This window comes from Morone saxatilis, unplaced genomic scaffold (genome assembly GCF_004916995.1).
Source record: "Morone saxatilis isolate NCDOM2014 unplaced genomic scaffold, NCSU_SB_2.0 Contig9, whole genome shotgun sequence".
NCBI classification, from domain to species: Eukaryota; Metazoa; Chordata; class Actinopteri; family Moronidae; genus Morone; species Morone saxatilis.
The window spans coordinates 12,613,166-12,626,404 of record NW_023340268.1 but is presented as its reverse complement, the minus strand read 5'-3'; the positions used below and the strand labels follow the sequence as shown (position 1 = coordinate 12,626,404).

At 42.0% G+C, this 13,239-nt stretch overlaps 1 protein-coding gene across 1 annotated transcript in view; it reads right to left on the bottom strand.

Annotated features, from left to right (window-relative positions):
• yrk (Yes-related kinase) overlaps positions 1-12,982 on the bottom strand; it is a 17,629-nt gene extending 4,647 nt beyond the window's left edge. The window contains exons 1-6 of the mRNA XM_035681126.1: positions 12,696-12,982; positions 4,261-4,518; positions 3,252-3,354; positions 2,472-2,570; positions 2,235-2,338; positions 1,885-2,037 (exon numbers count right to left, since the gene is read on the bottom strand). Of these exons, the coding sequence (XP_035537019.1) occupies positions 1,885-2,037; positions 2,235-2,338; positions 2,472-2,570; positions 3,252-3,354; positions 4,261-4,495 (694 nt within the window). The 5' untranslated portion in view covers positions 4,496-4,518; positions 12,696-12,982. The remainder of the gene's footprint in view (positions 1-1,884; positions 2,038-2,234; positions 2,339-2,471; positions 2,571-3,251; positions 3,355-4,260; positions 4,519-12,695) is intronic.
• Positions 12,983-13,239: the final 257 nt, after the last annotated feature.

Here is a 13,239-nt window from a genome sequence, read left to right as displayed (position 1 = left end):
GGTGGGAGGGGGGGGGGTGAAAAAGAGGTGAGGTGAGATGATGAAACATGCACATGCAAAAACAGGGGAGGAGGGGAACAACTGTGCACACCTGGATGTAAAACAAAACCACATTTGTATTCATTAACTGCTGCTCCTGTGATATTCTTATCACATATCAGCATTTATTAAGGACTGTTTCACTGCTGCAGTTTGTATTCAACGCACAACAGTTAAAAACTAGTCCAGACTACATCTATGTATCAACTGTGTGTGTGTTGTCTATGTTTGTGTGGTCTGATCCACAGGTATATTTGTTGCAGGGAGACAGACTCTGAACAACACAGACAGATAAACAGGGCTTTACAGTGTATTTTTGTGGGCGTGGAGGTGTTTTTACACCAGCAGCGTTTACTGATGTTCTTGTCAACTGAACACAACCAAGACTTAATATATACCTGCTCATCTTTTAATACTTTTTTATCCAGGTGTGCTCCAGCTGTCACCTTCCCCCACTGCAACACAGTCCCAACCATTCCTACCCATCCAGACTTCTCCAAACTGGCCGTTGCCCAGTTTCTTAATCAGCTGGAGGGATTCGCGGGGAATCTCCCACATATCCTTGGTCTTCACTGATAAGTCAGCCAGCTTAGGCATGCCCCGCTTACAGCTGCCAATCAAACGGCAGCACAGTCCCGCCGCTCTCTCTGAGAGAGAGAGGAGAGACAAACAGAAAGGCAAAGAAGAAGGAAACAAGAGCGAAAGAAAACAGAGGGGAAAAGCAGCAAATGCAGAGATAAAGAAGAACAAGACAGGTTCCTTATGCGCTTATGCAACTGACAAGTTAACCAAAAAGTACAAAGGCACAAAGAGATTTCAGACAGGAACACACAATCAGCAAAAGCAAAAAAAAAAGGGACAACGCAGTTAATAAGAAAAACAAATAAATACTGGCAAAAAATTTAATAATATATGTGGTTAATAATATATGTGTCATGATCGTGTCATGTAAAGTCACCAACTGCTTGTTTGTTATATCAACACAAGCCACTAGGGGGCAGATTTACACTGACAGAGGCCAGAGGAAGTGGAGGGTGTGAACCCTGCTTGTTACCACATCTCTGAATAGAGCTAAAAAGTCACTAAAAGTCAGTGGATGAGGAAGTATTCAAACATTTTTACATAAGTGAAAATAGTTACATCTAACTACTATACAATAACTACAATGTAAAAATATAAAAATAAATACTGCATTCAAAACCTAAATTATGCAAAAGTTCAAGCTGTACTCTGAGCGTCAAACGTAAAAGTACTCATTGGGCGGAAGGGCCCCGCTCCTTATATTACACTGGTAGATTATTTCTGATGCACTGACATGAAGGACTAATTTTAATGTTGTAGCTTGTCTAGGTGGAGCTCATTTTAAGTACTTAACTGTTTGGTAGTTCTATAACAATGCATCATACAGTATGTTGCTGATCATATACTTCTTATGTAAAATCTGAATTTGCAAAGTAACTGTTAACTGTCTAATAAATAGTGGAGTAAAAAGTGCACTTCTGACATGTAGTAGAGCAGAAAGTAGCATCATATGAAAATACTCAAGGAAAGTTGTTCAAAATTGTACTTATATCCAGTAAAAGTACTTTCCATCACTTTTAATAGTGTAATTAAAGCTTGAATCAAGTAGAGACAGAATTAGACCTAAATTCTCTCTTGCAGTTGGGCAGAGAACGATTGGGCAAAGAGTCAAAACACATTTTAGATGAAATCCATGGAAGCAGGAGCTTTTGAGCTTGAGGGCGAATAAGAAAATGGCAACACAACGTGTTTTCCGCTTTGAAGGAGAAGCAGGGGGAAAAAAGGAGGAATTTGTGTCCATGTGCGTGTGTTTATGTGTGTTACCTGTGTAGTGCTCGACCAGCTGCTGCACAGTGTCAAACTGAGATCTCGTGGTGATGTAGTAGCCACCGTTGTCTAATTTGCGGATCTTATAATGCTTGACATGTTCTCCCTTGTTGTCCGTCCCAGTCACACGGATAGACAGGAGAGTAAGCACTGCCAAAGAGGTCAGATTATGAAGAGTAAGCGAAAAGGAAGAAGTGAGGAGACAATAAAAAGGAAGAGAAAGGAAAGAAATTGAAAGGTTTCACGTATGCTGAGCCAGTAAACGCTCCAAATTGTGGTGTGTCTGTAGTGTGTGTGTCTGTGTTGTGTGGTGTGGTGTGGTGTGTGTGTGTGTGTAGCCTATTTACCCTTGGTGGTCTCGCTCTCTCGTATGAGGAAAGTTCCCCTCTGGTTGCCGTGGCCCAGCAGCTGTCTCTCCGCATCCTTCCTCCCCATCTTCCCAAAATACCACCTGTCACCATGACAACCACACACATCATGAGACCTCTGCCCTCAGACTACATGTCAATCATGGAGAAAACCTTTCAGCAGAAGCTATCAGTACTTATACTGCAGCTTTCAGCACCGTGTGTGTGCGTACTCACTCTTCAGCCTGTATGGAGTCGACAGGAGCTACGTAGTTGGAGGGGATGTAACCTGAGTTTCCTGTGTCCAACGAGCGGGCCTCCCACCAGTCACCCTCTCTGCAAAAAATACACACAAAACATCAGTTTATTTGTAGAAATGCAAAACATCAGCCGTGTTTTATAAAATCAGGGATAAGGTGTAAGTAGGTGTAATATGTGAATGATATTTTTAACAATGTAAAATTGAAATAAACAATTATTGCACTAAACTACTTTATTTTGGCTAAAGTGTGCCAAAACTGACCTTTCAAGTTTCAATAGTCTTACTTCTTTAAAAAAAAAAAAAGTCTGAAAACACATTAACTATGAAAATGGACCCAAGGTGTGTCTGGAAGGTGTCCAGATGAGAAAGAAGATAAAGAGGGAATGTGGTGAACATAGTTGGAGTAATAGTAACAATAACAAATACCTCAGCTGACCACAAAGCCAGGAACATTGTTCAAAAACAGGAGCTTCTCAACATCACCAGCAGCAGTTGACAGTGTTAATGGGTGGCATTTAATTGCAGCCTGTGGCTTTTAATGTATGCAAACTAAATTAATTACCTTTCAGGAGTCATAACTCATTTCATTAAACACATTTAACACTGATCACATATAGTTAACATTCAGCTGCCGATGCATATTGCCAAAGTTTTGTATACCAATATTTTATGCCAGAGTGTATTAATACAATCCTATCAGGGGTGCAAACAGATGTTATTACAATGCAGCTGTGTTAGTGTACATTTGTACTTACGTGTTGTTGATGATTTGGAATTTCTCTCCTTTCTGAAAAGTAAGGTCATCTTCGGTGCGGGCGTCATAGTCGTACAGAGCTATAAAAAGAGTGACTCCACCACCTGTATGTGTTTGCACGAACACACGTACAACAAAGGACAGATGAGTTGTCCGTTTCCGGTTATAGTTCATACCACTGAATTCTATTTTTATCGTCCTAAATAACATTTGGTCATGTCTGTCTTAAACCCAAATATACTGTAGATTCAAAGTTATTGGAGTAAGGATTCCTCCTGTCCATACTGGCTGTGAACAGACCCCTTCTTAGTGTGATTCCAGTGTAAGAGATTGTAAGAGATGGGAGACAAAATCCAAAGTCCTTTTTCTATTTAAAAACGCATTTGAGGCTTACTATACTTTTAATGCATCTCAATAAGAAAACACGGGAAACACAGAGTGAATTTTAGGCTAAAAAAGACTAACTTTGAAAGATACTCACTAGATTTGTCTAAACAGAAGTCTCATAATAACTTCAAGTGAATTCTGAAAATGCAGCAACTTTTGCACAAAGCAAGTACTGTGGCTTTTTCCCCCCTTCTTTTACACAGAATTTGCACTAAGACGAGATCACAATAACAGTAATCAATAATGTTTTCAATGTAGATATAGGCGTGAGTATTGTTTTAACGCAGACTTTTAAAAAAAACCTTATCCTGTTCTCTCAATGAGGAAATGCATGAAATCCATGTGTATAAAATATGGTGGAGAAACACACATCAAAGTATAGATTTCTCTGATTTTAAGACTTTCGTCATACAGCACAAAAGACATTACTGAGAAAACACATTTTAGGATGGACACAAATGCCACTGAAGAAGGTTCACTTTGCTCTATTATTCATTTATGGAAAACTGTACTTGTTAATTGGCATTCAGATTTTCATCTTCTAGAATCTAAATACATAAATATGATGTAATATATGTGTGTAAGACCATTTTACTTGGTCACACACACACACACAGTCCTACTTGTTATGCCAGAGCGCTGGTGTGTGTTGGTGTTGGGGAAGATGTTGCTCGATGAGAAGCCCTTGTTGAAGTCTGGGATGCTCTGAGTGGGGTCGGGACAATAACGGCCCTGACTCAGGGCCGTGGACAACCCTCCATCTGCGTTGCTAGGAGACAGATCTGTAATGTCTACTGATGCTGATGTTGCTGGTGCTGCTTTGCCGGACTTCTTCTGCTTGCAACAGACACACCCCATAATAACCAGCACGGAGACGGCGTCTGTGAAAACAGGCAGAGTGAACGAAACATGCCAGAACATTTTCAGTATGTAAATGTCAAACTTCCCTCCCGTTCTTGCTGCTTGATGTTAGATAATCGTAATTAAAACCGTATGCAGTTCATAAAAACCTTTTCAAGACCTGCTATGAGTAACAGAATCAATAATATTTTGGCGTCATGCGAAAAACTCGGTGGTCAAGAATTGAAGGGCAAGAGGAGGCCCCCGAGACATCCTAACTCTTAGTGGTACCTACGATCGAATAAACCCTTAGATTCCTGACTCCTACATTTCCCCAACAGTGCAACTTGATAACATCCTTTCCTGCTCGATAAACCCCCCCACAACTTTCAACCTCTGGCACCTTAGTTTTGAAGGCCACGCTTTCCTGGTACGTAAATATTAAGTCTAAACGCTCATCGCACAAATTATTTTCAAAACAGAGCCAAAGCCTGCTCCAGTCCTCTGAAAGACATTAGTCAAATTCAAACTGTTTCATAAGCAGTGTGACATAGTAAACCTCAATTGCCCTCATGTGGAAATCTGTGCGATTGTCCCCTTTAAGTAACAAAGTAGCAGTGAATGAACGCCATTACAGTATCACCGCTTAGGCAACAAAATCACGAAGGATGGCTAGTAGATCACACAGGGCATTCAACATTAAGAAATAAGTCCATTTTAGTATTAGTATAAGTAATCTATTTCCCCTTCAGTTCCTGCCTGCCCAAACTAAGACTTCAAACGACCAAGCTGAGCGTGATTGAAATGAAAGCAACATGCATCAACACCCGTACAAAGGCCCATACTCTGACGTAAGAGATCGAAACTGTCAAAAGAGAGAGACGTAAGCAAAACTTAAAAAAAAAACTTCACTTCGCCTCAAGCGAAGTGAAAGTAGGAGAAGGGGGAGGAAGATCAGGTTGGACGGACGGCGGGAGAGAAGGAGAATTAGAGCTTTTTCTCACCTGATGTCGTTCCTCTGGTCAAGATCATGCTGTTCAATCACCATCGCCACCTGGAAAAAAAAAAAAAAAAAAGGAAGGGAAGGAGGTGAGTGAGCAAGGGGTGGAATGAAGAGCAGGCGCAGGAAGAGGATGAGTGGGCCAGAGAAAGCCGGAGACGTATGAAGGGTGATAGAGAATGTGAGAGAAGAGGCTCAAGGGCGGCGGTAAGCGTGAATCAAAGAGACGGCGTGAAGGGAGACGCGAGGAGACAGAGAAGTTTCCGAAAAAAAACCAGAGACCAGCCTCGAGATAAGGAAAGACGAGAGAGATGTGAGGTTAGCCACCTTCCCTTTTTTGCTTTGCAAGTTTCGAGAGAGGGTACCTGTCGTTCATTCGTTCTCTGGTAATAGCTGTGTGCGTGTGTGTGTGTGTGTGTGTGCGCGTGTGTGTGTGTGTGTGTGTGTGGTGTGGTGTGTGTGTGTAGGATTCTGTGGGAACATATAAACCTGTAAATGTCATCATTAGACAGGGGTAAGCTGACACAAAAGTGACTGTCACTGGACTGGTGAAAATGTGTTTCTCCCAGTGTAACAGATATATGCAATTGCTGACGTCCAGTTTTTTTTTTTTGCAAAACCGCATTGTCTGAATATATACTTGTGTTGACAAAGCAGAGAACTGGTGGCCAACCATCAAGAGGAAATAACTACAGTGAGACTGTAAATACATTTGAATTGTGTGCAGACGACGCCTGCCAACGCAGGCCTTTAACACGACGCCTTCGATAAAGATGAGAGTGTTTTACTGTGCTTAACCCAGCCTTCTAAATAGATGGAGAGGACTGACACCACCCTAGCCTCATTGTCTGCGCAGGAATATGAAGGCCTATAGCCAAGCAAGGCAGTTAGCTTAGCTTAGCACAAACAACCTGGAAAGCAGGGGGAAACTGCTAGGGCTTGGCCTGCTGGCAATGGTGGACAAAAGGCAACCCCACCAGCACTCTAAGCTGTCTGATTACCTCATGTTATATCTTGTTCGTTAAACCCCCAAACAAAATCGACACTATTCCTTTTAAAATGATGCGTGTCTAATCGAATCAGAAAATACTTTAATAATCCCAGGGGGAAATTATTTTTGTTAACCAGAACTCCAAATATACAAACAAGCATGTATATAAGAACATATATAGATATAAGTCCTGGCCAATAAATCCCCCTCACATTTATGAAGGTTATACATGTTTGGTATAGATGAGAGGTTCAGACTCAAAACACAAGCTGAAACAGTTGATACGGGGGGTGGCGGGGGTTTTGGGGGCGGGGGGGGGGGGGACTGAATTTAATTCCTTCTTCTTCTTCGAGTCTTTTTTTTTCAACATTTCAAGGTTCTTGAATTTTATTTTTTTTCTTTGTCTCCTGTGAATGGTAACTGAACTGAGGTTGGCCAGGCAAAACATATAAATATATATTTGTCCATAGAAAATTTTGAAAAGGGCAATATTATTCTGACCCATATTAGACATTTCACCATGAGAAAAAGTAAAAAAGGTTGGTTTTAACCAATAATTAAAAATAATCCTCTATATTGCATCTCTAGATTAAACTTCATGGGTCATTTTGGAGGGATTTAGTCCAGTTGGTTTTCCCAACTATCCAGTCCACTGTGTTTACGTGATGAGTCACTGACAACCCTGAGTACAGTGACATAACAAACTGAAATAAACCGTACAAGGACAACAATTTCATTTATTTCCTGTGAGCAATTTAGAGAATGATATTTTAGTAAAACTTTTCATACAATTCCTCAAAGTCTTGTTTTTTCTTTTAAACAATCATACTAACTTAACATTAGGCTTCCTTTGTTTGTCTTTTTACAAATTTCAGTGTTTTCTTCTCCCTCACAACCTCGCCCTAGTGTTTTTCTATTAAACAAATTTCTTATTTTAACTGGCGTACTTTTTTCTAATGCGAGACAAAGCGTTTTTTAGATCTTTGTGATTTAAAAATAACCTGTTTTTCTTACATCCGCCTTAGAATCGAGAAAAAGGCCTCAATGACCCGGGTGAAAGCTTTGGCGACCCCTAGGTGTGGGGCCCCCGAGCCACAGGTTGGGAACTTAAACTGAGATTTTAGTCTACTGTCCCACTTGAAGGGAACAGGAAGCAGGGATGGACAAAATGTTGAGTTAATTCTCAGTGTAATGTAATTACAGTTCAACAGCACCGCGACCGGACTGGCAGCCTCCAAAAAGGACCATAAAGTTTTGAACAACACTAAAGGCTTCAACAAAAACTGATTGAACCTTTTATGGAGGTCCAGATTTATTGCGAGGCTGCGTTGTATTAGACTGCATTAGCTACTGTAGGTGTACCTAATAAACCAACAACTGAGTGTAGAGTGGCCCTAGGATTCAAACTGGCAACCTTTCAAGCCGACTAAACTCCAGGCCGCAGCCTCCCCACCTTCTGAGGAATGTGAGGGAAGTCACACACAGGAAGAACAATACAGGTTATGGCAGGGAGCGATAAAAACCCCCTTAAAGTAATTCACCTTCACTAGGAAAAAAAAACTCTCCCAGTGAACAGTGTCAGCTTTTGTCCCATCCACACCACGGATTCCCAGAAATTCCTCTCAGTGTTTAACAAAAGCTATTATGGGCTACATCCAGATGAGTCCTGGGCAAAATATGCAAAACTTGAACGTGCACACAAGCCCGCACGCGCACACACACTCATTCACTATCAGGTCAGCCATCAGGAGAGCTACAGGAAGTTAGCCCTGTTAGAGTTTCCTGTCCACCCCTCTGATGGCTCCCCCCTTTTCCTGGAAACTGAGGACATCCACACACACATACACCAAGCAGCTGCAGTGCCGCAAACTACCCCAACACACACACACACACCTCTCTGTCGCTGTTTTTCTCTGCTACGGGCCTACACCTCTCCAACAATAACCTTTCATATTCTCTCTATCAACCCTTCCCCTGGACCAAACTTCTTTCTCTTTCTGATAAACCTTAGAAGGAGAAGTGGCAGAGGGTGTAGAGGAGGCCTCCTCCCTGCAATCTTTATATCTCCTCTGCCCTTTCTCTCATCTCCTCTTTTTTTCTGCTTTTCTATGACTGGCAGATGACCACAGACAGCATCAGCACAATAACAGGCATATGTATCACACACACACACACACACACAAAGAGGACTCTTTGCAGGATGGCCATACAGTCATTGTTCTCTGTTGGGTTCCTGTTGACCAAATTTCCTCGCCCTCGTCTGTCTTCCTCCCCGCGCAGAGAAGCAATGATAATTCAAAAATACCATCTGATTATTTAGTTGGCCTGAGGTTTTGCCACATCAAGGAAACGCTGCCGTGAAAACAGAAACATATCTCCACCTCTTAACCTTCCATGGTTCAGAATTAAACAAAAGAACAACAACCTGTATGCGTGTGCCTAAAGATCATTTCTCTTTCAATCAGCCACAAACATTAAAGGTACTGGAGTAAAGTGTGTCAGTGTGTGGGCGGTATGGTGGTGATGGTAAACTGAAGGTGGCACATCTGAATTAGCACACTGCATACTTGATGCTGCTTTTTAGATGTGTGTGTGTGGTCTGCATAAGGCATGGTCACACCAGATTAATTTAAGAACAGTTCCTCTTTACCTTTTAGAACCAAGTTACAAAACTTAGATGCAGTGTGCGACCAACTATATAGCTGTAGTGATATTATTGCCTACATAAAAAACACTTTTTTTTTTTTCTTCAGTCATGTACACCTTGTTTTTCACCTTGTTTAAAATGTTTAGGCTTCTACTGCTGGTTGCAGAACTTTAGGGTGTTACAACAAAATGGCAAAGTCATTATTTCTCCATGATGCAACTGTCATTAAAACTTGCCTCTTGCCACAGCATACCCCCAAATCACATTACTTTTCGATCATACTCACTCCACAGATGCACCAGTGTTTCCTCCTCTGCTCTCTGTTTCAAAAGTAAACTTTGCCTGCTACTTCGCTGGCTTGTTGCTGAAAGTCACGGAGTATTTCTATAGTGGCTGGCGATCACACAGAAGAAATAATTAGAATAGTGTGTGAAACAGAAGCAGCTTCCTTTGGTGGGGAGAAGTGCGGTATTGGTCTGTGAGTCTGTCTGCATCAACACTTTTCCTTTTCACAGCTTATACTTCATAGTTATTAGATATGATGCATCAGTATTCATGTCCTTTTTTAAGTCTTTGCTGTTATGAAGACATGCAAATAGTTTATTTTCCCCAGGTTTTGAAATATCCGCCCCCACCCTCAATACAATACGGGGGAATTTTGTAATTCAGACTTCACTTGAAATACTTTCGATCAAAGAACTCCTCCCTAAAAAAACTATGCTCTGTAGATTTGTAGTAAAGGGGAAACAGTCTTTACCCAAAGTAAAACTCAGTATCCAACTACATAACTACACACAGGCACTGTTCTTTTTGTTTGTTTGTTTATTGTTTTTGTTTTTCTTTTCTACTCCTTACTTCTGAGGCGATTGTCTTGCATTGTATTGTTAACATTGAAAACTAAATAAAAATTGTTATAAAAACAAACCTCAGTATCCAAAACTGACCTTTTCACTGTTACACTGGACCGCTATAATTGACGCATTAGCATGTGAGCAGCAGTGCTATAATGTATAAGAATGCATCATATTTCATATATTGTTCATTGTTTTATTTGTAAAATCCTAATCTGAACTAATAAATATAATCTAGTGGTAATTCTAGTGTAACATGTAGTGGGGGAAAAAGTACAACATCTCTTAATACTGGAAAAAGTAACTCAAGTAGATTAGTTCTCAACTATTTAATGAATTGATTATCAATTCATTGTTTTGAGTCATTGAGAAATTCTCTTATTTAAGCATTTAAGTGAAATGTGAATATGTTCTGGGTTTCTTTAGTCCTCTATGACAGTCGGCTGGATATATTTGAGTTGCGGAGAAAACAGGTTCATCGGTAGCCGCGTCCTCGGATGAAAAGTTAACTTCCACTCTTGCAGAACAGTAAACTGCAGCGTATTTGTATACTCTAACAATATGAGGAAGCAAATAAATTCTGACCTACGAGGCATTAGTACGCATTCAGTGCACTCTTATAAAATCACAATAACATCACCCTCCATCGCCACAACATCCAAATCCAAATGACACACCCTTTCCTGCACAGTGGACTGCAGATAAGCTGCTCCCAGCAGGGAATTCACTGCGGGAACACGGGTCAACACACACACACACACACACACACAACACCACACGATGTTTTCAGTTCTGTTGACTTTCTGTACTTTTTAACACCAGCTCTCCTGCATCAGCTCAGACGGTCTCAGCCCTCCGCTCTTCTAGTTCTCTGTTTCTTTCCTTACACCTTTCTTTCTCCTTCTCTCTGACTCTCTTCCCTCATTGGCAGGAAGCCCACAGGATGCAGAGTGTGAGTGCAGCAGGAATGATAGGAACAATGGGAAGCAGGCCTGTCACCGAACCCTCACACACAACTCCACAAACATAGAGTAAGTACAACACACTCAAAAAAGGAGCGGGAGAGAGACTGGGGGGGTGGGTGGGGGCAATGGAAAAGTAAGGTGTCATTGGGACGTCCTGTTTCCACATGAAGTCATCATATCCTCCAGATACAGAGGGCCGAGGTGGCTTGTTGGAAGGCATACACGAACATTTACATGTCTGATCCTGTTTGTTGAGCACTGGGGGCTCAGGGCCTGTTTCCATGGGAGCATCTAGGAGACGAGTCTTCCAAAAACCGCAAAGCCCCTGATCGAAATGACAGCCGACACCCTCCATCCAGGGGAATGAGAGGGTGCTAACATCAGGCTGCAGGGCTCATCTCGGACAAGCACTTAACTGTCACAGCCCTCAGCTGCTTGGTGGAACGTCCATTTCTAACGCCCCCCAACCCCCCCTGCTAAAAAACACATCCACGCCCCCTTCCTTCCTGCCTAGCCCAGAGGCTAAAGACAGGAACTGACCTCGTAAAGAAACAGGAAGTGATGAAGTCCGGCCTTGGACGGCCTAATCACGTTTTTTTCCCAATCCGACTCTCAAAATTCCACGACACCTCCTTCACACGGAAACACAAGCCCCTTGAAATCAGTGGTGAAGCAAAGATGAATGTTGATTATTATTATTATTATTTAAAAGGGAGGTGGAGGTGTGATTATGCAACCTCCCTGTTATGATGAAGGAACAAACACCTTCACTACTGACCACGTTAAAGCCACAGAAACACCTCAGATACAGGGACATGTTGAGGAAACAGCCAGCCCAGGCTTTTCCTCAAGGTGTTTTCCTGTAGGCACGTTTCCAGATAAATCTGTTACATTTACTGTAGGAATATGCTGCTTCTGGAGCAAATCTAACAGTCAGACAGATATAAGGCCTTAAAAAGCCAAAATGACTCCTGAAAGTCAATCAAATCTGACAAATATGCAGTAAACTTACATACAAAAGCATCCAGTTGGTCCCTGATGATGCGGTCAGCATTCGCCACAAATCCAGATCCTTTGATAAGTTATTGTTTGACCCTTTGACCTTACTGATTTATCAATATATATTCTATTACTACAGCCTTATAACTGATGACCCAAGCCTGTAACTAATATGTGTTTGAAAGGAAGACATCCAGCTTTAAAGGCTCTGTGACTAAATTCTCTGGTAAATTCCACTCTTTCAATATTGCAATGTTGGCTGTTTGATTTCTAAATATCATCCTCTGTGGTGTCCGCACAGTGTGGAAGTACTGGTAGACCTACTTCATTAACTTCTCACAGGCAACTACCCAGAACTTCCTTTTATCTAACAGCAAGAACTCCAAAGTTACTCAACTTTCACAAACACTGAAAACACTCAACAGAGTTCTGACTTCTTATTAAGAAAAGGTACACAGGGCCCCCGAGGTGGTGGGCTGCTCATAATACTCTTCTGTATTTGTTTGGTACTTTCAGTGCGCTTTTACCTACCCCATTTACATTTACAGTCCAGGTCTCTTTCAGAGAGATGTGAACAGTGGGCAGCTTCCTCCACCAATACGGAACAAAAACAGTGAAAAAGTGGAAGGTCAGTTTAGTATGAAATGCGGGGAAAGTAACTCCTTATATGTCACCTGTCAACTTATAATACATATGGCAGCTCTTCAAGATCAACCAGCCGCTCTTTATAATACAATAAAGGTATGATAAACTGAGCACACATACCTGACACAAAATACGTCGTTACCCCGGGGGACCCTGGAGCCAGGCGCACGGGAACAGGGGTCAGTGTCAGCGGTGTCCGGTGACTCGCGGGGCGCACGGAGGAGAGAAAAGCCGCGCGCTAACTGCGCTGCTCAAGTGAGATGAAGTGGGCGCGCGCCTCAACCGGGAACGCTTGGGTAACTTCACGAGCGTAATAAGGTCCACCCCAGAGGATCACGCGCGTGCAGTGAACAGCTGAAAAGGGACCGTGTCATCGGGCTGTCTCAGCCTCTTTGTGGAGAACGCATGTGTGACAGCCGGAGAGATGTCACCTTATAGCAGCCCATAGTGCAATACGTGACACCCTGGTGTGAACTACAGGAAGACTGAGGGAGATGTGTGATATCCGCGTACATATTACAAGTGCACAGAAATCCCCCAAAAACGACGGTGCTCATAGATGACACGTCAGTTTTCTTTTTTCATATGGTTATTACTTTTAAAAATCTCTTCATCATAAATTAACTAGTCCTTATCAGGCCATGTGCTTTCAGTTGTACCACAA